This window comes from Esox lucius, chromosome 21 (assembly GCF_011004845.1).
Source record: "Esox lucius isolate fEsoLuc1 chromosome 21, fEsoLuc1.pri, whole genome shotgun sequence".
In the NCBI taxonomy this organism is placed as follows: domain Eukaryota; kingdom Metazoa; phylum Chordata; class Actinopteri; order Esociformes; family Esocidae; genus Esox; species Esox lucius.
The window spans coordinates 29950567-29974673 of record NC_047589.1 but is presented as its reverse complement, the minus strand read 5'-3'; the positions used below and the strand labels follow the sequence as shown (position 1 = coordinate 29974673).

The following is a 24107-nucleotide window of genomic DNA, read 5'->3' as shown; positions in this document are numbered from 1 at the left end:
GAAGTGTATCTATGCTAAAAATTACAGACCTCTACATGCTTTGTAAGTAGGAAAACCTGCAAAATCGGCAGTGTATCGTATTCTTGTTCTCCCCACTGTATATGTATATGTGTACACTGCTCCAAAAAAATTGGGGAACACAATCATCACAGTATAACATCTGGTCAATCAAACTTCAGGAATATAATTCTGTCCAATTAGGAAGCATAATCGGTTGTGAGTCAGTGTCACCTGTTTTGGTGCAAATGAGAGTGACAACAGGCGCACTGGAGTGGCAACAGCAAGACAACCCCCAAAATAGGGAATGTTTTTGCCTTTGGTCACCACCGAGAGTTGCTCTCTCCTTATCATTTCTGACTGATTCTTCTCTAGTTTTGCGTTTTTGCTAGTGTCCTTGTCACAACTGGTAGCATGAGGCGGTACCTGCAGCCCATTCAGGCTGCACAGGTAGTCCAGCTCCTCCAGGAGGGCACATCCAAACGTGCCGTCACAAGATGGTTTGTTGTGTCTCCCAGCACCGTCTAAAGGACATGGAGGAGATAACAGGAGACGGGCCGTTACAGAAGGAGAGCTGGACAGAGCGGTCTCCCTTGGAAGGGCTTCAATCCAGCAGCAGGACTGGTATCTGCTCCTTTGTTTGAGGAGCAACAGGAGCACTGCCAGAGCCCTACAAAATGACTTCCAGTGTGCTACTGGGGTGCATGTTTCTGGTCTGGGGAGACATATCCTTGGAGGGTCGCACAGATCTCCATGTGCTAGCCAACAGTACCCCGAGTCCTGTTAGGTACCAGGATGTAATCCTCAGACCCATCGTCAGAGCTTATTTTCGGTGTGAGTTTGATTCCAGCCCTCAATCGTTTGGTGATTTTGGTTTCCGTTGACCGTTGTTACATCATATTGTTCTCAACGAATTACACAATGCACAGTAAAGATGTTGATCCTTAATATACAGTATCTCACAAAATTAAGTACACCCCTTACATTTCTGTAAATATTTGTTATATCTTTTCATGTGACAACACTGAAGAAATGACATTTTGTAAAGTGTGTACAGCTTGTATAACATTGTAAATTTGCTGTCCCCTCAAAATAACACAAGACACAGTAATTAAAGTCTAAACCACTGGCAACAAAAGTAACTACACCCCTAAGTGAAAATGTCCAAATTGGGCCCAATTAGCCATTTTCCCTCCCTGGTGTCATGTGACTCATTAGTGTTACAAGGTCTCAGGTGTGAATGGGGAGCAGATGTGTTAAATTTTGTGTTATCGCTCTCACACTCCCTCATACTGGTCACTGGACGTTCAACATGGCACCGCATGGCAAAGAACTCAGCAAATTTACACTGGTATACAAGCTGTCCACCCACTGCTTTACATTGTAGCAAAGTGTCATTTCTTCAGTGTTGTCACATGAAAAGGTATAATCAGATATTTACAAAAATGTGAGGGTTGTACTCACTTTTGTGAGATACTGTATTTCCATAGAGATGTGATGTGTGATTTAAGTGTTCCCTTAATTTATTTGAGCAGTGTGTATATATGCATATATATTGTTGTGCTCATAAGTTTGCATACCCTGGCAGAAATTGTGAAATTATGGCATTCATCTTGAAAATATGACTGATCATGCAAAAAAACATTATTTTATTTAAGCATAGTGATCATATGAAGCCATTTATTATCACATAGTGGTTATGGGCCCAAATGGCCTTTTACAGAAGTTTGCATACCCTTGAATGTTTGGCCTTGTTACAGACACACAAGGTGACACACACACAGGTGAAAATGGCAATTAAAAGTTAATTTCCCACACCTGTGGCTTTTTAAATTGCAATTAGTGTTTGTGTTTAAATAGTCAGGGAGATTGTTAACTCTCACATAGATGCACTGAGCAGGACAGATACGGAGCCATGGTTGAGCAGAAAAGAACTGTCAAAAGACCTGCGTAACAAGGTAATGGAACGTTCTAAAGATGGAAAAGAACATAACAACATAGTCAGTAGTGTTCAATCACTTATTAAGAAGTGGAAGATTTGCGATCTCTAGATACCAAGACAAGGTCAGGTAGACCAAGAAAGATTTCTTCCAGAGCTGCCAGAAGAATTGTTCGGGATACAAAAACCCACAGGTAACCTCAGGAGAAATACAGGCTGCTCTGGAAAAAGACGGTGTGGTTGCCAGAAAGAAGCCTTTACTGCGCCAATGTCACAAAAAAGCCTGGTTACAATATGCCAGATAACACCTTGACTTGTCTCACAGCCACTGGCACACTAATTTGGAGTGACCAAAATAGACCTTCATGGTCACAACCATAAGCGCTATGTTTGGAGAGCTCACTGATGTTTTGGGGGTGTGTGAGCTCTAAAGGCACGGGGTAATGTTATGAAAATTGATGGCTAGATGAATGCAGCATGCTATCAGAAAATACTGGCAGACACTTTGCATTCTTCTGCACAAATAAGGGCAAGTTGACCCTCCAGTGGTTACAGCTGAAAAAGGTGAAGTTCCTGGAGTGGCCATCACAGTCTCCTGACCTTAATATCATCAAGCCACTCTGGGGAGATCTCAAACGTGTGGTTCATGCAAGAAGACCAAAGAGTTTGCATGACCTGGAGGCATTTTGAGAAGATGAATGGGCAGCTATACCACCTGCAATTGTAGCTGGAAACAGCAGATTCTTTATGGAATATCTACATAGGCGTATGGAGTCCCATTATCATCAACCATCACTCCTATGCTCCCATGTCATGTGGTGTTATAATAATAACTAGAAAACTATTTTGAAAATTACGTTAGCACAGCTGAACTGTAGTGCTGATCTAAGAAGCAATAAAACTGGCCTTTAGAGTGGTTGAGAATCTAGAGCTTTAGCAATTGTGGGTTTGATTACAGGCTCAGAATGGCCAGCAACAAATAACTTTTCTTCTAAAGCTCATCGGTCTATTCTTGTTCTCAGAAATGAAGGCTATTCCATGTTAAAAACAGAACAGTGCAAACTGGCTCAACCAGAATAGAAAGAGAAGTGGGAGGCCTCGGTGCACAACAGAGAAACGGACGCCTCACAGGCAGGGCTGTGGCCGGGAATCCTGGGCCCCTTCGCTTATAGACGACACTGACATTATTACAATCAGTGCCCCCCCCCCCCAAGCCATGGGACCCATATCCACTGTTCCCCATGTTAGCTACTGCCCTGCTCACAGGTCCTCATCTGGCAGCTTCATTAAATAGTACCTGCAAAACACCAGTCTCAACGTCAACAGTGAAGAGACGACTCCAGGATGCTGGCCAATCTTCCTCTGTCCAGTGTCTGTGTTCTTTAGCCCATCTCAATCTTTTGTTTTTTATTGGCCAATCTGAGATATGGCCTTTTCTTTGCAGCTCTGCCTAGCTCGGCCCGCATCCTGAAGTCGCCTTTTCTCTGGTAGCTGACAATGTTTCACAGGTAGCTGGAGTGATTCACTGGAATCTGGAGTGATTCACTGGAATCTGGAGTGATTCACTGGAATCTGGAGTGATTCACTGGAATCTGGAGTGATTCACTGGAATCTGGAGTGATTCACTGGAATCTGGTGTGACTCGCTGGAGTGATTGACGGGTATCTGGGTGATTCACTGGAATCTGGAGTGATTCACTGGAATCTGGTGTGACTCGCTGGAGTGATTGACAGGTATCTGGGTGATTAACTGGTAACCGCAGACATACATTTCAAACACACCATTATTGAGCAGGATTTTCCTTCTTGCAGCACCACATAGATAAAGAAACATGTTCCTCACACTGGGAGTTATTTCTGCAAACATTTACTGTTCTCATTCGTCAAAATGGATATCGCCTGGCTCACGTCCGTGATCAACATCATGTTCTAGGTCTTCGTGTACATCAGTCTATATCACATCAAAGGGAGTGAGATGCTGGGAAGAGAGCTGGCAGATTTCTGCCTCTTTGAGTTTTCATTCTCTCAATACTCTCCTCCCTGAGTTGGGGCTGGGTTGGATTATGTCAACAGTAGCAAATACCTGTCTGCTGATTCTGTCACTCACCTTCAGTTGAAAGTTAGTTGGTATTTCTTTTTTTCACATTGTTTTGTTTCTGTGTGATGTCTTGCACTTCTTTCCTTTGGCCAAAGTTGTCTTTAAAGAACTGACTTTCCTGGTTGAACAACACGTGGAAACAAATATTCTGCTTCTGCTATGATCATGTCACAGAAACTCACACACCTCTAAATCTGTCCAGCAGTAGGAGAGGCATGGTTGACAAGAAAAAGATATGGTCAGAAAGAGAGGGATGGTTGAAATTAATGCACAATGTATGACCGGGAAAACAGAAACAGACTGGTTGTGTAGTCGAAGCGCCTCTATCAACAACACTCAATATATGATAGTGGGTCAGAGGGCTCCGATTGTGATTTAGGCTTCCCAGATGCCCCGATATTTCAAAATGTTGGGGATTTTATCAGCATAAAATCTTCAATGCTTATGTAGAATGAAATGTGCAACAATATTCAATAAGATCTCAGTAGAGAAGAATTGCATCACCCAGAATTTGTGTGTGTGGTTTTATTATTGCATTTTTGCACACTCCGCTGGCTTCAAGTAGGAGTTCACGTCCACTACTAGACCATGATGGTTACCTGTGGAGCAGCAAGGGGAACTAAGCCCCCCTGCCTCCGGTCAGTGATTAAATCCCACATCCCTGTCCAAGCTCTTTGTTCTGCCGCCTCCGGGTTCTTTGTTATTCCATCCCTACAGGCCAGTCAAAGATCTTAACAAATGTTACGAGAACCTGCGAAAATGTACCCTTCAAAAATAATACACCTGTGGCTGATCACTATTTTATTGAGTGTAATGTACTATTGCTGGGTTGTATGATTGTCCAAGCTAGCGATTTTGTGTTGAATGCTCTGGCTACGCTGCACTGGATAAGAGTGTCTGCTGGATGACCGAAGTGGAATGTCATCGTGATAATGTGTTTCTCATTCCTGGGAGCAGGCGCCGTATTGGTATGCCTTCGGTATAACGCCGCTGAGCTGTGTATCATTTAAAAAATACAGTCTAGTCATTTAGCAGAAGCCTTCATCTAGAGCCAATTAGGCCTACAGATGGTGGAATCATCTTGAGCTTAGTAGTCGAATTGAACAAGCAGATATCTCAGTTATTAGAAACAGGGGAGTCTTTTCTGTACAGAAAGTGCTATCGGCAGCATCACTCCATGTTCTGGGAATATCTTATCTGGCCCAGACTGGGCTGGCTGGTTACACATCCCACAATAACCAAAGGCCTTGATTAGGGGGGTTTCTGTCTTCGTCTCCACTTTTCTCTCTGTCTTTCCTTCCCTCCCTCCCTAACTCAATGCCTCCCTCTGTCCTCCAGCTCTCTTTCCCTCTTTCACTTCCTCTCTCGCTCTTTCACTTCCTCTCTCGCTCTTTCCCTGCCTGTCTCTCTTTCCCTGCATGTCTCTCTTTCCCTACCTGTCTCTCTTTCCCTGCATGTCTCTCTTTCCCTGCCTGTCTCGTATCTCTCTAGCCCACATTGCCAGTCTTGGTGCAAGTCAGTGTAGTTTGTGTAGGAGAAGATGCAGCTGGCTCCACCTCTCTGAGGGTGAGAACAACCTGTCCCCTCTGGGCAGCCAGATGTTTTGATTATCGGCCTCTAAGGCCTGGAAAACTCAATGTTCTCCTCAGGTCTCTACTGGTCTCTATCGCCACCGGTAGACAGTCTGCCAGCATGTTCTGTCTGTTCATTTAGTTTATCGTCATGAACAAGAGTTATGAACAATTAGTTTAATACTATTTTTCTTCTAATCTCTGTCCATCGTTCTGACATTTGAGGACATGTTGACAGTGCCAAAGCAATTGGAAAAGGAGATTTAAAAAGTGACTAAAATGACTCAGTTAATTTAAAATGACTAATAGCAACCTTTCCAAAGGATACAGACATTTTAAAGGTTTTTTTCTCTGTGTGCAAATAATTAACAGTTTAATGGAAGGGGGGGTGGGGTGTTTTGGAAATATGACAAACTGTTTGCCTTTTTGCGTCCCCATGCAGGTATCATTACCCAGTTCCTAAGATATTCTATGTGCAGCTGTCAGTGGGCACCAATGAGTTTATTGGAGAGGGCCGGACTCGGCAGGCAGCCAGACACAACGCCGCCATGAAGGCCTTGCAAGCCCTCCGCAACGAACCCATACCTGAACGACCACTGCAGGTAAAACACACACACACAACCCATACCTGAACGACCACTGCAGGTAAAACACACACAACCCATACCTGAATGACCACTGCAGGTAAAACACACACAACCCATACCTGAACGACCACTGCAGGTAAAACACACACAACCCCATACCTGAATGACCACTGCAGGTAAAACACACACAACCCATACCTGAACGACCACTGCAGGTAAAACACACACAACCCATACCTGAACGACCACTGCAGGTAAAACACACACAACCCATACCTGAATGACCACTGCAGGTAAAACACACACACACAACCCATACCTGAACGACCACTGCAGGTAAAACACACACAACCCATACCTGAACGACCACTGCAGGTAAAACACACACACACAACCCATACCTGAATGACCACTGCAGGTAAAACACACACACACAACCCATACCTGAACGACCACTGCAGGTAAAACACACATCCCATACCTGAACGACCACTGCAGGTAAAACACACACACACAACCCATACCTGAATGACCACTGCAGGTAAAACACACACAACCCATACCTGAACGACCACTGCAGGTAAAACACACACACACAACCCATACCTGAACGACCACTGCAGGTAAAACACACACAACCCATACCTGAACGACCACTGCAGGTAAAACACACACAACCCATACCTGAATGACCACTGCAGGTAAAACACACACAACCCATACCTGAACGACCACTGCAGGTACACACACACAACCCATACCTGAATGACCACTGCAGGTACACACACACAACCCATACCTGAATGACCACTGCAGGTACACACACACAACCCATACCTGAATGACCACAACAGGTAACACACACACACATTCCTGAAGGCCTGGTTTCTAGCTCCTCAGCCCCTTCCATTCAGCCAAACGCAGGCATTTTATTGACTCATGGTATCAAGTGTTTAATCACAACCTGTGTTTCTCTCCACTGAATCATGCAGTGTTTTTTTTCCCTCCCCCCATTCTGTCAACACACCACTTTAGGAGACCAATCATTCTCCAGTTGTTTCCACATCATCCATCCTCCTCTGTTCCCACCCCCCTGTGGTTTTCATCTTACAGACTCCTCCCTCCCGTCTCGCTCCATCCCTCTGCCCTTCCCTCCCCGTTTGTCCTCTGTCTCTCCCTCTCACTTGCTTCCACTCATTTCTATCTGCCTGCTCTCGTCCTCTTTCTCGTCCTCTCACTCATCCCCTCTTCATTCTCTCCCTAGCTCCCTGCCTCTCTCCCTAGCTCCTCTCTCCCTAGCTCCTCTCTCCCTAGCTCCTCTCTCCCTAGCTCCCTGCCTCTCTTCTTAGCTCCCTGCCTCTCTCCCTAGCTCCCTGCCTCTCTCCCTAGCTCCCTGTTTCTCTCCCTAGCTCCCTGCCTCTCTCCCTAGCTCCCTGCCTCTCTCCCTTGCTCCCTGCCTCTCCCTAGCTCCCTGCCTCTCTCCCTACCTCCCTGTCTACCTCCCTCACACATCTCTCCTATGTTCTTTCTCTTCTACCAATGTTCCTGTATCTTTCTGTCCGTACTTGTCTAGAGCCAGTTTCATGTACCTCCTTCTCCTCAGTATTGCCTGGAGCCAGTTTCATGTACCTCCTTCTCCTCAGTTTTGCCTGGAGCCAGTTTCATGTACCTCCTTCTCCTCAGTATAGCCTGGAGCCAGTTTCATGTACCTCCTCCTCAGTATTGCCTGGAGCCAGTTTCATGTACCTCCTTCTCCTCAGTATTGCCTGGAGCCAGTTTCATGTACTTCCTTCTCCTCAGTGTTTCTTGGAAGATCTGCTTGTTATTTAAAACGCTGTGGCTGTTTACTGTCTCACAATGTGTGTGTTTTCTGTTTAGTTGCAACGTGTCCTTGAATGAGCCCTCTGTCAGTTGCTGTTTCCATTTTATGCGTTTCAAATTGAGGTGTGTGTTGTGTGTGTATGTGGTTTTAAACCTATAGATCAAGGAAACCCCTAGGCACTGCCAAGGTAGCATGTGCATTCAAGTCAAGTTCCCTAGGCCACCCAGGTGTCTGGGTTTGAAAATGCAGTCATATCACACATTATTACAGTGAATAAAATGTTCACATATTTATGTTGGAGAGACATCATTCATCCAAGTTTGGACAGTCTGTCCAGTGTTGTCTGAGATGTGGTGCCAGACACTGGATGAAGACAAGTCCTTGATGTCCTGGAGGAGGCCAACGACACGTGTTGAGTCAAACATTATCAGAGTATTAAGATTGAAGGGAGAGGACGAGAGGGAGAGGATGAGACTGAGAGGACGAGACTGAGAGGGAGAGACTAAAAGGGAGAGGACGAGAGGGAGAGGACGAGACTGAGAGGACGAGACTGAGAGGGAGAGGACAAGAGGGAGAGGACGAGAGGACGAGACTGAGAGGGAGAGGACCAGAGGGAGAGGACGAGAGGGAGAGGACGAGAGGGAGAGGACGAGAGGGAGAGGACGAGAGGAGGATGGAGAGACACAGAGGGAGAGACACAGAGGGAGAGACACAGAGGGAGAGACACAGAGGGAGAGACACAGAGGGAGAGACACAGAGGGAGAGACACAGAGGGAGAGACTGAGAGGGAGAGGACGAGAAGAGGAGGGATAGACGGGGAGGGAGAGAGAAACAGAAGGAGGGAGATGTGAGCAGAGAAGGGATAAAGGGAGAGTTGGAGGGGGGGGTGAGAAGAGACAGGGAGAAAAAAACATGGGAGGGAGGGGTGAGGAAGAGGGAGGAATAGAAGGAGAGGGAGGGATAGAGATGGGGGTAGAGAGAAAGAGGGAGGGGGGGTACTCAATATCATAACTGGTGGTCCTTATGTGACTGCTGCTGGGGAAACATCCAACAATCCACTCATCCATCTATATATCCCTCTCTTCCCTGCCTCCCTCTGTCTTCAGCTTTCATCCCTCTCTCATTCTCTGTCCGTCTGTGGGGGTTTGGGGGGTTCCTTGTTCTCTGAGGGAAAGTGTTGACATTTTAAATTAGCAGTTGGACGGTTTTTAAAGTGAGTACTGGAACTGTGCCTGTTTGACTCAATCGATGTTCTAGTGTGACGTAATTTTAAGGAGATTATTAGAAAAGTACGACAAAAATGTATGCATTGTGAAATGGGTCTAGATAAATTACTTGAATGTCATACTCTTGAAAAAGCAATAGCAATAAAGTGGAATTGCTCTGCTCTCACATTGCCGTCCAAGTTTCTTCTTACATCCTGATGTTTTAATGAGTGGGGCCCTTTTTTAGACTGCTTTTGTGATTGGGTTTTGACATTCTGACGTTCTGTTATCGTAGTGTTCTATTGTTCGGACATTGTAGTGTTGTTGTCATAGTGTTCTATTGTTCTGACATTGTAGTGTTGTTGTCATAGTGTTCTATTGTTCTGACATTGTAGTGTTGTTGTCATAGTGTTCTATTGTTCTGACATTGTAGTGTTGTTGTCATAGTGTTCTATTGTTCGGACATTGTAGTGTTGTTGTCATAGTGTTCTATTGTTTGGACATTGTAGTGTTGTTGTCATAGTGTTCTATTGTTCGGACATTGTAGTGTTGTTGTCATAGTGTTCTATTGTTTGCACATTGTAGTGTTGTTGTCATAGTGTTCTATTGTTCGGACATTGTAGTGTTGTTGTCATAGAGTTCTATTGTTCGGACATTGTAGTGTTGTTGTCATAGTGTTCTATTGTTCAGACATTGTAGTGTTGTTATCATAGTGTTCTATTGTTCGGACATTGTAGTGTTGTTGTCATAGAGTTCTATTGTTTGGAGGTTGTAGTGTTGTTGTCATAGTGTTCTATTGTTCGGACATTGTAGTGTTGTTGTCATAGTGTTCTATTGTTCGGACATTTTAGTGTTGTTGTCATAGTGTTCTATTGTTTGCACATTGTAGTGTTGTTGTCATAGTGTTCTATTGTTCGGACATTGTAGTGTTGTTGTCATAGAGTTCTATTGTTCGGACATTGTAGTGTTGTTGTCATAGAGTTCTATTGTTCGGACATTGTAGTGTTGTTGTCATAGTGTTCTATTGTTCTGACATTGTAGTGTTGTTGTCATAGTGTTCTATTGTTCGGACATTGTAGTGTTGTTGTCATAGTGTTCTATTGTTTGGACATTGTAGTGTTGTTGTCATAGTGTCCTATTGTTCGGACATTGTAGTGTTGTTGTCATAGTGTTCTATTGTTTGCACATTGTAGTGTTGTTGTCATAGTGTTCTATTGTTCGGACATTGTAGTGTTGTTGTCATAGAGTTCTATTGTTCGGACATTGTAGTGTTGTTGTCATAGTGTTCTATTGTTCGGACATTGTAGTGTTGTTGTCATAGTGTTCTATTGTTTGGACATTGTAGTGTTGTTGTCATAGTGTTCTATTGTTCGGACATTGTAGTGTTGTTGTCATAGTGTTCTATTGTTCGGACATTGTAGTGTTGTTGTCATAGTGTTCTATTGTTTGGACATTGTAGTGTTGTTGTCATAGTGTTCTATTGTTCGGACATTGTAGTGTTGTTGTCATAGTGTTCTATTGTTTGGAGGTTGTAATTTGGTCACAGCCAGGCTCTAAGACACTGAAAGGCCCGGTTACACTCATTTCCTAGGTTGCAAAGGTCTGAAAGGATTTAGTCATTAATCAGCATTCAGCACATGAAGAAACCCCCACCTGACCCTTAAACCCCACCTCTCAGCCCGGACGACCTCCAACAGTTCACTCCCCTTTTGTTGGCAGAGGAAAGAATTCAGCAGTTTAAAAGCTCCCTTCCTGAAATTCTAGACAGTATGTGGTGGTGCGTAGAGGCCATTTTGCAATTAGTCACAAACAAAAAAAGGAAAATAATAAATATACAAAAATTTAAATGCTTTGTTAGGCATCTCTGCCATATGGTAATGTAAATGAAACATCAATATTAATGTTAGAAACAACTGGAGATTTTGTAAAATAGAAACACAGATCTACAACACTTCAATGAGGACCAATCTACTCTCTGGTAGAGAGTCCTTCACAATGTTTTTATATAAAAACATCTGTAGAGAAAGTTGTATTATGTCCTGGTGAAGAGCATTTTATTTACAGTGTTGTTCTTCTGACATTGTAATATGGACATAGTGTATTGTCGTCCAGTATCGTGCCCTTTATGGTTCTAGACATGTTGTCTTAGTGTTCTGACATCTCTGTATGGTTCTAGACATGTTGTCTTAGTGTTCTGACATCTCTGTATGGTTCTAGACATGTTGTCTTAGTGTTCTGACATCTCTGTATGGTTCTAGACATGTTGTCTTAGTGTTCTGACATCTCTGTATGGTTCTAGACATGTTGTCTTAGTGTTCTGACATCTCTGTATGGTTCTAGACATGTTGTCTTAGTGTTCTGACATCTCTGTATGGTTCTAGACATGTTGTCTTAGTGTTCTGACATCTCTGTATGGTTCTAGACATGTTGTCTTAGTGTTCTGACATCTCTGTATGGTTCTAGACATGTTGTCTTAGTGTTCTGTCATCTCTGTATGGTTCTAGACATGTTGTCTTAGTGTTCTGACATCTCTGTATGGTTCTAGACATGTTGTCTTAGTGTTCTGACATCTCTGTATGGTTCTAGACATGTTGTCTTAGTGTTCTGACATCTCTGTATGGTTCTAGACATGTTGTCTTAGTGTTCTGTCATCTCTGTATGGTTCTAGACATGTTGTCTTAGTGTTCTGTCATCTCTGTATGGTTCTAGACATGTTGTCTTAGTGTTCTGTCATCTCTGTATGGTTCTAGACATGTTGTCTTAGTGTTCTGACATCTCTGTATGGTTCTAGACATGTTGTCTTAGTGTTCTGACATCTCTGTATGGTTCTAGACATGTTGTCTTAGTGTTCTGACATCTCTGTATGGTTCTAGACATGTTGTCTTAGTGTTCTGACATCTCTGTATGGTTCTAGACATGTTGTCTTAGTGTTCTGACATCTCTGTATGGTTCTAGACATGTTGTCTTAGTGTTCTGACATCTCTGTATGGTTCTAGACATGTTGTCTTAGTGTTCTGACATCTCTGTATGGTTCTAGACATGTTGTCTTAGTGTTCTGACATCTCTGTATGGTTCTAGACATGTTGTCTTAGTGTTCTGACATCTCTGTATGGTTCTAGACATGTTGTCTTAGTGTTCTGACATCTCTGTATGGTTCTAGACATGTTGTCTTAGTGTTCTGACATCTCTGTATGGTTCTAGACATGTTGTCTTAGTGTTCTGACATCTCTGTATGGTTCTAGACATGTTGTCTTAGTGTTCTGACATCTCTGTATGGTTCTAGACATGTTGTCTTAGTGTTCTGACATCTCTGTATGGTTCTAGACATGTTGTCTTAGTGTTCTGACATCTCTGTATGGTTCTAGACATGTTGTCTTAGTGTTCTGACATCTCTGTATGGTTCTAGACATGTTGTCTTAGTGTTCTGACATCTCTGTATGGTTCTAGACATGTTGTCTTAGTGTTCTGACATCTCTGTATGGTTCTAGACATGTTGTCTTAGTGTTCTGACATCTCTGTATGGTTCTAGACATGTTGTCTTAGTGTTCTGACATCTCTGTATGGTTCTAGACATGTTGTCTTAGTGTTCTGTCATCTCTGTATGGTTCTAGACATGTTGTCTTAGTGTTCTGACATCTCTGTATGGTTCTAGACATGTTGTCTTAGTGTTCTGACATCTCTGTATGGTTCTAGACATGTTGTCTTAGTGTTCTGACATCTCTGTATGGTTCTAGACATGTTGTCTTAGTGTTCTGTCATCTCTGTATGGTTCTAGACATGTTGTCTTAGTGTTCTGTCATCTCTGTATGGTTCTAGACATGTTGTCTTAGTGTTCTGTCATCTCTGTATGGTTCTAGACATGTTGTCTTAGTGTTCTGACATCTCTGTATGGTTCTAGACATGTTGTCTTAGTGTTCTGACATCTCTGTATGGTTCTAGACATGTTGTCTTAGTGTTCTGACATCTCTGTATGGTTCTAGACATGTTGTCTTAGTGTTCTGACATCTCTGTATGGTTCTAGACATGTTGTCTTAGTGTTCTGACATCTCTGTATGGTTCTAGACATGTTGTCTTAGTGTTCTGACATCTCTGTATGGTTCTAGACATGTTGTCTTAGTGTTCTGACATCTCTGTATGGTTCTAGACATGTTGTCTTAGTGTTCTGACATCTCTGTATGGTTCTAGACATGTTGTCTTAGTGTTCTGACATCTCTGTATGGTTCTAGACATGTTGTCTTAGTGTTCTGACATCTCTGTATGGTTCTAGACATGTTGTCTTAGTGTTCTGACATCTCTGTATGGTTCTAGACATGTTGTCTTAGTGTTCTGACATCTCTGTATGGTTCTAGACATGTTGTCTTAGTGTTCTGACATCTCTGTATGGTTCTAGACATGTTGTCTTAGTGTTCTGACATCTCTGTATGGTTCTAGACATGTTGTCTTAGTGTTCTGACATCTCTGTATGGTTCTAGACATGTTGTCTTAGTGTTCTGACATCTCTGTATGGTTCTAGACATGTTGTCTTAGTGTTCTGACATCTCTGTATGGTTCTAGACATGTTGTCTTAGTGTTCTGACATCTCTGTATGGTTCTAGACATGTTGTCTTAGTGTTCTGACATCTCTGTATGGTTCTAGACATGTTGTCTTAGTGTTCTGACATCTCTGTATGGTTCTAGAGCACAGAAGAGCAGAAGGAGGTGGATGAAGGATGTGACGCCTCGAAGTCAGAGATCAGTCTGGTCTACGAGATCGCCCTCAAGAGGAACCTGTCTGTCTGCTTTGAGGTAAGACACCTCTTCATTGTATTCCTGTGTGCTTCAAAGTGACCAGGTGACACAGGCTTTTTAGTAAAAAAAAAAAATAAATCCCATGGAAACACTGATGAAGTCCTACACCCACCTAAAACAAGCGATCACTCTGTTATTCGTACCTCCAGTTTTCACTGGAATGTGTATTCAACTGTGCTAGTCATTGTCATTCACCCCCTCTTTTTTGTCATATGTTATGTTGGGAGGACTTTGCGTGATTCCATTGTCCTATTCATTTCCATAAAACGGGCTGGTGTTTTGGTGATTTATCCAGATGATCTCCTCACTCCCACACCATTGAGTCCTGCCTGGTTGAATAATCTGACGGTCTGTTTTGTGCCTCACACACCCACACACAAACATACGAGTATTACTGTACTTCTGGGGAGCTTTATATACACATATACAAGCACACACACTTTGTCATTGGTTCACTTTATTCACTTGGTTGAATATAATCTGTTAATGCCAGCAGTAGTGCAACCAAGTCTAAATGGGGAATATCTGTAGAAAAATATTAACTGCAGATGTTTTCTGGTCATTTGTATTTTTGTCCATTTTACAGTGAACATATTTCATATGGCCCCTTGAAAAGAGGTCATTGTTGTGGGTTTTAATATGAGAGTTTTGAAACTTTTCGCTGGCTTATGTTGTCAGCATGTTTTTGTTGCCAGTATTTTGGCTTCAAACTGGTAGCAAAGTCAGTAGTTGGACGACATGCAGAATGAATGGATAATAATGGCAGTGTAGTAAGAAATTCATCATCTATTTTATATCAAGTTTCTCTGAATGGTCCTAGTTGTAAGATTCAGCCTTACCTGGGGTTAGAAGTGAACCCTCTGAAAGTCACCATGCCTTTAGAGATATTTAAATAGTTAAACTGAGATGGTGTGAGCCGACACGAAACTCAGGCATTATTTGAAGTGGATCAAAAATTCCCCCATGGAAGAAATGAATGGTGGAATTACACAGAGCCTGGCTCATACTTCGCTACCAAGTTTCATGGGGGTTCTGAACCCACAGTTGTTTTGGATCAGACTCTATATGTGGTCCATTCAATGATCACGCAACACCTAACACAACACAACACATTACTCAACACAATGTTACACCTTTGAACCCAAACTCAGCACAACACAGCTCAACTCAACACACAGCTCAACTCAACACAGTTCGTTGTAGATCGACGTTACTCAACAAAATACAGTTCAACACTGCTCAACACTAAACCACTCAACGAAGCTCAGCGCAAAACACTGCAACTCAAACACTGTTTTCTCTGAATTCTCATCTCATGGCTCATTGGGCTTTAGAGAGAGGATGTTTCTCCTACGCATAGACACACAACACACACAGACACACACACACAAAAACACACACATAGTGACACACACTCAGGCCTCTCCGAAATTGGGAATAATCTCCAGAGATAGTTTATCCTGAGTGCTCTGTGTCCAGAGGTAATTTTCCCAGTGTACTGTGTCCAGAGTGAACTACCTGTTCACTTTTCACTGTTTTGGTCTTACTGTAACGCTGTGCAAGGCTACTGCTATGTTTGGTTCAGATCAGATTGGTTCTTCACTACATGGTTTTAGAAAGGACTGTTAGAAGAGAACAAACACGTGTGCAGAATGGGATCTGCACATGCAGAATGGGATCTGCACATGCAGAATGGGATCTGCACATGCAGAATGGGATCTGCACATGCACAGCTTTACCAAATGTTCTTCCAGTTTAAAGATGGACTATAAACAAAAAACCCTGATGTTTGTGTTTCTATAATTCAGAGCTAATGTGTAAAGGATACCTTGATCTCAGTATAATTCTCCAATAAATGATAAATACAATCATGTGGAATAGACCTGAGATACATAATATCCAAATCCAATATGAAATTGGTTCTAAATGGTGGAAGGTGGACAGCACCCATCAAAGCAGCCCCACTCCATGTCTCCGCCTCCATGCTTTAGGGTTGATATGAGGTGATTCTGTTTAAAAGCCGTGCTTGTTCTTTGCCAAACATGGTCTCTGGGAATGCGGCCAAACAACTTCACCTTTGAATCATCTGACCAGAGCACATGGTTCCAAAGGGTTTTGCTCTTCAACCAGTTGTTGTCTGGCTGACTTCAGTCGTCTTGATACTCTTTTAGAGAGCAGCTTCTTGCTTCTTGACTTTCCATGTAGGCCAAGTTGTGCTGTCTTTTTCTGACAGTTGATTCATGCGCATCGATATTAATCGTGGCAGGGGCGGCCTGTAAATCTGTTGCTGTTACCCTCGGATTCTTAGAGACTTCTGAGCATATTTTGGTCTGCTTTTCGGCTGAATTTGTTGGGACAATATGTCTTATGTAGATGTTCCAATATAAATGATTCGCCAAACAGTGGACTTCAGATTGCTTGGAAATGGCTTTGTAAACCCTCCCAGACTCAAGGGTGTCAATAATCTTTCTTCTGAGGGCCCTGGATGGGTCTTTGGATCTTGGCATAGTGTGTTACCACACACCCGTATTAAGACCAAACCAGACCATGTTTCTAATATTTTTGGAAGGTTGGGATCACTCAAGTTACTATCAAATTGCTATCTTTTCTAATCATTTTCCCCTGTTTTGCTGCATTTGATTCTAATTCAATTCATTATGTACAAACCTTTTCCGCATAAGGAAATTACATTTGTTTATTTTACTTGCATTAATGGTTTTAACGTTTTTTGTTTTTTTTTGTGATTAGTTAAATTGGGTTGTCTTTATTTATCTTATATTCAATATATGTGGTTGTACTTAAGCTCAAATAAAGTTAGGTCTGGAAATAATATATTTATAAAATAAATATAAAATATAATATAAAAAATTTGGACGCTGACACAACTTTCGTAATTGTGTCTCTCTACGTCACCTCAGTGGATTGGAAATGAAACGACCCTGATGCAGCCGACCTTCGGCTTTAACTCAAGGGGTTGAATAAAATTTCGAATGAAACGTTTAGGAATTGCAACCATTTTCATAAGCAGTCCCCTAATTTCAGGGGCTCCAATGTAATTGGACAAATGAACACAATCATAAATAAAATGTTATTTTTTAATACTTTCTCGAGAATCCTTTGCAGGCAATGACTGCTTGAAGTCTGGACATCACCAAACGCTGGGTTTCCTCCTTTGCGATATTTTGCCAGGCCTTTACTGCAGCTGTCTTCAGTTGTTGTTTGTTGGTGGGTCTTTCTGCCTTAAGTTTTTTCTTCAGCCAGTGAAATGCATGCTCGATTAGGTTGAGATCAGGTGATTGACTCTGCCCTTGCAGAATATTCCACTTCTTTGCCGCTGTCCAATCGACTTCACCGAATTTTAATTAATTTGAGTAGACAATATATACACTTCAGAATGAATCTGGCTGCTTCTGTATTTTGTCATCATAAATAAACACTAGTGGACCAGTGCCATTGGAAGCCATGCATGCCCATGCCATCACACTGCCTCCACCGTTTTTTTACAGATTATGTGGTATGCTTCGGATCATGAGCCATTCCAAGCCTTCTCCATACTTATTTTTTCCCATCATTCTGGTACAGGTTGATCTTAGTTTCATCTGTCCAAAGAATGCTTTTCCAGAACTGGGCTAGCTTTTTCATCCAGGCCTTTTTGTGTTGCAGAGCGCACCAGTGTGTTCTTTTTTTCTCAGAATGTACCAAACTGTTGATTGGGTCGCTCCTAATGTTCCTGCTCTCTTTGATGGATTTTCTTTTTTTGCAGCCTATGGATGGCCTGTTTCACTTGCATTGAGAGCTCCTTTGATCGCATGTTGTTGGTTCAGACCAACAGCTTCCAAATGCAAATGCCACACCTGGAATCAACTCCATACCTTTTACCTGGTTAATTGATGAAGAAATAACGAAAGAATAGCCCACACATGTCCATGAAACAGCTTTTGAGTCAATTGTCCAATTACTTTTGGTCCCTCGAAAAAGAGGGGGCTACATATTAAAGAGCTGTAATTCCTAAACCCTTCCTCCAATTTGGATGTGAATACCCTCAAATTAAGGCTGAGAGACTGCACTTTAAGCCCATATTTATTATTTAACTGTAACTTGAATAAGTTTTGGTATAGAGCCAAAATAACATACTTGTGTCAATGTCCAATTATTTCCAGACATAACTGGGTAAAAGAACATTTCAGGGGTGTACATACTTTTTCATATGACTATATAGTAATGATTGAAATGTAAAATTGCAATTGCCACACTGAGAATTTAACAAACAGGTAATACTACTATTATAAATAAAAAAATACAACTTTATATCAATAGATGGGTCACCGATCAGTGGTTTGAAAGGGCCAATCTGCAATTTGACACCATACTTTAGTATTTCAAACAGCCTCGGCTTGGTGATCATGTGCATGCATGTCAACCAGCTGTTCTATTTGGAACTAAGTTTGATCAGTTTCATCTGTTTCCAACTATTAGTTCTCTTAGGTTCTGTCCATCTTTCTCACTAGTCTCTCTCTTTTTCCATCACTCTCCAATCTTCTGAGTTGCATGCAAGGACAGCACCTCCCCACCCATCCAGACTGGTTTCACTTACCTCTCCTCTGACACTCCTCCCTCCCCCACTCCCTTCTCTTCCCCTTTCCCCTTCCTTCTGAGTATGAGTTCATTAAACCAGCGCTTCTCAACTGTCTGCTTGCCCCTCTCTGTCCTCCCTCTGAGACACAGATGTCCTGTATGTCTTCTGTTGCCCCTCTGTCCTCCCTCTGAGACACAGATGTCCTGTATGTCTTCTGTTGCCCCTCTGTCCTCCCTCTGAGACACAGATGTCCTGTATGTCTTCTGTTGCCCCTTTCTGTCCTCCCTCTGAAACACAGATGTCCTGTATGTCTTCGGTTGCCCCTTTCTGTCCTCCCTCTGAGACACAGATGTCCTGTATGTCTTCTGTTGCCCCTCTCTGTCCTCCCTCTGAGACACAGATGTCCTGTATGTCTTCTGTTGCCCCTCTGTCCTCCCTCTGAGACACAGATGTCCTGTATGTCTTCTGTTGCCCATCTCTGTCCTCCCTCTGAGACACAGATGTCCTGTATGTCTTCTGTTGCCCCTTTCTGTCCTCCCTCTGAAACACAGATGTCCTGTATGTCTTCGGTTGCCCCTTTCTGTCCTCCCTCTGAGACACAGATGTCCTGTATGTCTTCTGTTGCCCCTCTCTGTCCTCCCTCTGAGACACAGATGTCCTGTATGTCTTCTGTTGCCCCTCTCTGTCCTCCCTCTGAGACACAGATGTCCTGTATGTCTTCTGTTGCCCCTCTCTGTCCTCCCTCTGAGACACAGATGTCCTGTATGTCTTCTGTTGCCCCTCTCTGTCCTCCCTCTGAGACACAGATGTCCTGTATGTCTTCTGTTGCCCCTCTCTGTCCTCCCTCTGAGACAGATGTCCTGTATGTCTTTGGTTGCCCCTCTCTGTCCTCCCTCTGAGACAGATGTCCTGTATGTCTTCGGTTGCCCCTCTCTGTCCTCCCTCTGAGACACAGATGTCCTGTATGTCTTCGGTTGCCCCTCTCTGTCCTCCCTCTGAGACAGATGTCCTGTATGTCTTCGGTTGCCCCTCTCTGTCCTCCCTCTGAGACACAGATGTCCTGTATGTCTTCGGTTGCCCCTCTCTGTCCTCCCTCTGAGACACAGATGTCCTGTATGTCTTCGGTTGCCCCTCTCTGTCCTCCCTCTGAGACACAGATGTCCTGTATGTCTTCGGTTGCCCCTCTCTGTCCTCCCTCTGAGACAGATGTCCTGTATGTCTTCGGTTGCCCCTCTCTGTCCTCCCTCTGAGACACAGATGTCCTGTATGTCTTCGGTTGCCCCTCTCTGTCCTCCCTCTGAGACACAGATGTCCTGTATGTCTTCAGTGGCCCCTCTCCCTCTGTCCTGTATGTCTTCTCTTTTCTTACTCTCTCCACAGCCACCGCTTTGCTCTCGCTCTCTCTTACGCTTTCTCTTCTTTTCTTTCTCTCTCAATCTCTCTTTTTGACACCTTTCTCTCTCCCTCTCACATCTGACGTGCATGGAAGAAGTGGCATGTCATCTAGTCAGATAACCATCAGATGGCCATAAGTCAGTGCTGACACTGTATTACAGCAACATTATAAAACTTAACACAAAAAACTTTTAAAAATTATAATCCATGTGACAATGGATGACACCATACGGTTGAAGAAATCTCGCCATGTCTGCCCCATGTCTGGTCCTGGGCTCTCTAGTTGTCAAAGCTTTTGATAGGTTTGAAGCCGGCCCATTGCTCTTTGACTCTCTTTCAATGTTTGTGTCTTTCTTTCATGATCACTGTCATTATTGACATGTCCAAGAGAAATACTGACATCATGTTGCGAGGAACGCCCCCCCGATCTGAACCCGAGCGGTGTTCAGTTATTGGACTTCTGTGCTAGTCACAGTTTATCCATAACGAACACCATGTTCAAGCATAAGGGTGTCCATCAGTGCACGTGGCACCAGGACACCCTAGGCCGTTGGTCGATGATCGACTTTGTTGTCGTTTCATCTGACCTGCGGCCGTATGTCTTGGACACTCGGGTAAAGAGAGGGGTGGAGCTGTCAACTGATCACCGCCTGGTGGTGAGTTGGATCCAATGGCGTGGGAGGAAGCTGGACAGACTCGGCAGACCCAAGCATACTGTAAGGGTCTGCTGGGAACGTCTGGCTGAGTCTCCTTTCAGAGAGATCTTTAACTCCCACCTCCGGCAGAGCTTCGACTGGATCCCAAGGGAAGCTGGAGATATTGAGTCCGATTGGACCATGTTCTCCACCTCCATTGTCGAAGCAGCTGCTCGGAGCTGTGGCCATATGGTCTCCAGTGCCTGTCGAGGCGGCAATCCCCGAACCCGGTGGTGGACACCGGAAGTAAGAGATCTATCAGGCCTGGTTGGCTTGTGGGACTCCTGAGGCAGCTGACGGGTACCGGCAGGCCAAGCGGACTGCAGCCCGGGTGGTTGTGGAGGCAAAAACTCGGGCCTGGGAGGAGTTCGGTGAGGCCATGGAGAAGGACTATCGGCTGGCCTCGAAGAGATTCTGGCAAACCGTCCGGTGCCTCAGGAGAGGGAAACAGTGCCCTACCAACGCTGTTTACAGTAGAGGTGGGCAGCTGTTGACCTCAACTGGGGCTGTCATCGGGCGGTGGAAGGAGTACTTCAAGGATCTCCTCAATCCCGCCATCACGTCTTCCATTGAGGAAGCAGAGGCTGAGGGCTCAGAGGTGGACTTGTCCATCACCCGGGCTGAAGTCACTGAGGTAGTCAAGAAAATCCTCGGTGGCAAGGCACCGGGGGTGGATGAGATCCGCCCTGAGTACCTCAAGTCTCTGGATGTTGTGGGGCTGTCTTGGTTGACACGCCTCTGCAGCATCACGTGGCGGTCGGGGACAGTGCCTCTGGGATGGCAGACCGGGGTGGTGGTCCCTCTTTTTAAGAAGGGGGACCGGAGGGTGTGTTCCAACTACAGGGGGATCACACTTCTCAGCCTCCCACACACACTTCTCAGCCTCCCCGGGAAAGTCTATGCCAGGGTACTGGAGAGGAGAATACGGCCGATAGTAGAACCTCGGATTCAGGAGGAACAGTGTGGTTTTCGTCCGGGCCGTGGAACACTGGACCAGCTCCATACCCTCTACAGGGTGATGGAGGGTTCATAGGAGTTTGCCCAACCAATCCACATGTGTTTTGTGGATTTGGAGAAGGCATTCGACTGTGTCCCTCGCGGCATCCTGTGGAGGGTGCTTCGGGAGTATGAGGTCCTGGGTCCTTTGCTAAGGGCTGTCAGGTCCCTGTGCGACTGAAGCAGGAGCTTAGTTCACATTGCCGGCAGTAAGTCAGACATGTTCCCAGTAAATTTTGGACTCCGGCAGGGCTGCCCTTTGTCGCCGGTTCTGTTAGTAATTTTTATGGACAGAATTTCTAGGCGCAGCCAGGGGCCGGAGGGTGTCAGGTTTGGGGACCACACGATTTCGTCTCTGCTCTTTGCGGGATGATGTTGTCGTGTTGGCCCCTTCAAACCATGACCTTCAGCATGCACTGGGACGGTTGGCAGCCGAGTGTGAAGTGGTTGGGATGAAAATCAGTACCTCCAAATCCAAGGCCATGGTCCTCAGTTGGAAAAGGGTGGCTTGCCCACTTCAGGTTGGTGGAGAGTTCTTGCCTCAAGTGGAGGAGTTTAAGTATCTAGGGGTCTTGTTCACGAGTGAGGGAAGGATGGAACGGGAGATTGACAGACGGATCGGTGCAGCTTCTGCAGTAATGCGGTCGATGTATCGGTCTGTCGTGGTGAAGAAAGAGCTGAGCCGCAAGGCAAAGCTCTCGATTTACCGGTCAATCTACGTTCCTACTCTCACCTTTGGTCATGAGCTTTGGGTCATGACCGAAAGGACAAGATCCCGGATACAGGCGGCCGAAATGAGCTTTCTCCGCAGGGTGGCCGGGCGATCCCTTAGAGATAGGGTGAGAAGCTCGGTCACCCGGGAGGAGCTCAGAGTAGAGCCGCTGCTCCTCCCCATCGAGAGGGGTCAGCTGAGGTGGCTTGGGCATCTGTTCCGGATGCCTCCTGAACGCCTTCCCGGGAAAGACCTAGCACACGCTGGAGGGACTATGTCTCCCGGCTGGCCTGGGAACGCCTCGGTGTCCCCCCGGAATAGCTGGAGGAAGTTTCTAGGGAGAGGGAAATCTGGGCATCTCTGCTTAGACTGCTGCCCGCGCGACCCGGCCCCGGATAAGCGGAAGATGAAGATGAAGATGATGATGTCCAGTATCATTACTGACAACCTGTCTGGTATCACTACTAATATCCTGTCCTGTATCACTACTGACAATTTGTCCAGTATCATTACTCATGTATCCAACAGCAACACTGACAGTATGTCCAGTATCATTACTGATGTGTAATATAATTTCTGACATCATGACTAATATCACTGCTGACATCATGACTAGTAATAATTCTGGTGTCAGGTTAGTGGCCAGGGGTGGAATGCCCTGTTTCAGATGGGACATTAAATAAGGGTCCTGATGTCAGTGGTCCCTGAAGATTGCTTGGTAGTTATGAAATGAGAAAGTTGGTTGAAGCCAGTGCTGGCTAAAATGTCCATTCTGACTCTTAGACCATGTCTGCTACCTAATCATTCCAATTGGCTTATTCATCCCCTCTCTAGTCCCCAAGTTGATGTTGTAAATGAAAATGTGTTCTCTGTCAGTTTACCAGGTAAAGTTAGGGTAAGTAAGTAGTCCTGAACCCCACAATCAAATTTCATCATAAACCAGAAATTGCAAACCTTGATTTAATCCCCAACTCTGATTTAGTTCTGATGTGGTCATTGAACTGTAAAACTCTTTAAACCAATCTCCATCGCAAACCCTTAAACCTGATTTAATCCTGAACTCCAAACCCTGGTTTAATCCTGAGCCACTTGGATCCAAGAAAGGTGGGAGAGTTTAAAATGCCTATGATTAAATGGAATGGAATTGACAGCTCAATCACTGGTGCTGTAAAAAAAAAAGAAAAAAAGAAAAGAAATAAAGATGCCATTGCTGAAAGACAGAGGAGAAGAGATTAGAGGAGAAGATGAGATACATATCACTGATCACTGTCTGGAAAGTTGACTCCTGGCACCCCCCCCCCCCCCCCACCACACACACACTGGCCAGGAACCACCCATCTTCTACGGAGTATCGTCCTTGTCTTTGTGCCTTAGGGCTGCAGTCCACCCTTAGTCATTCTACAATAGATGTATTCTCTTTCCCTGTAGTGTACTGGCCTTGGCTATTGTCCTGCCATAGTGCTGTTAGGCGAGAGGTGTGTGTATGCATGTGAAACCCCATCTGTTTGTAGGGATTCATGTCGTCTGAGAAGAGCCTGACTGCAGCTCGTCTGCCGCCATCCTGCCTCCCGTATCCCCGGCCAAACCCCAAGCACGCACCCCCAACCCTAACCCCCCCAGGACAAACATTTCTATTCTAATTACAAACCCACCCACAAACACATTTATATTCTTGTTATATCAAGTCAGATCACTGTGGTCTGTGAAAGGGATTAGCCCCTAAAATT

The 24107-nt window shown here is 44.4% G+C and overlaps 1 protein-coding gene across 6 annotated transcripts in view; it reads left to right on the top strand.

Moving 5' to 3' along the window:
* stau2 (staufen double-stranded RNA binding protein 2) overlaps positions 1-24107 on the top strand; it is a 144388-nt gene that overhangs the window by 32178 nt on the left and 88103 nt on the right. For all 6 annotated transcript variants that reach the window (XM_029116281.2, XM_029116280.2, XM_029116279.2 and 3 more), the window contains 2 exons: positions 6047-6206; positions 13896-14003. In XM_029116281.2, the coding sequence (XP_028972114.2) occupies positions 6047-6206; positions 13896-14003 (268 nt within the window). The remainder of the gene's footprint in view (positions 1-6046; positions 6207-13895; positions 14004-24107) is intronic.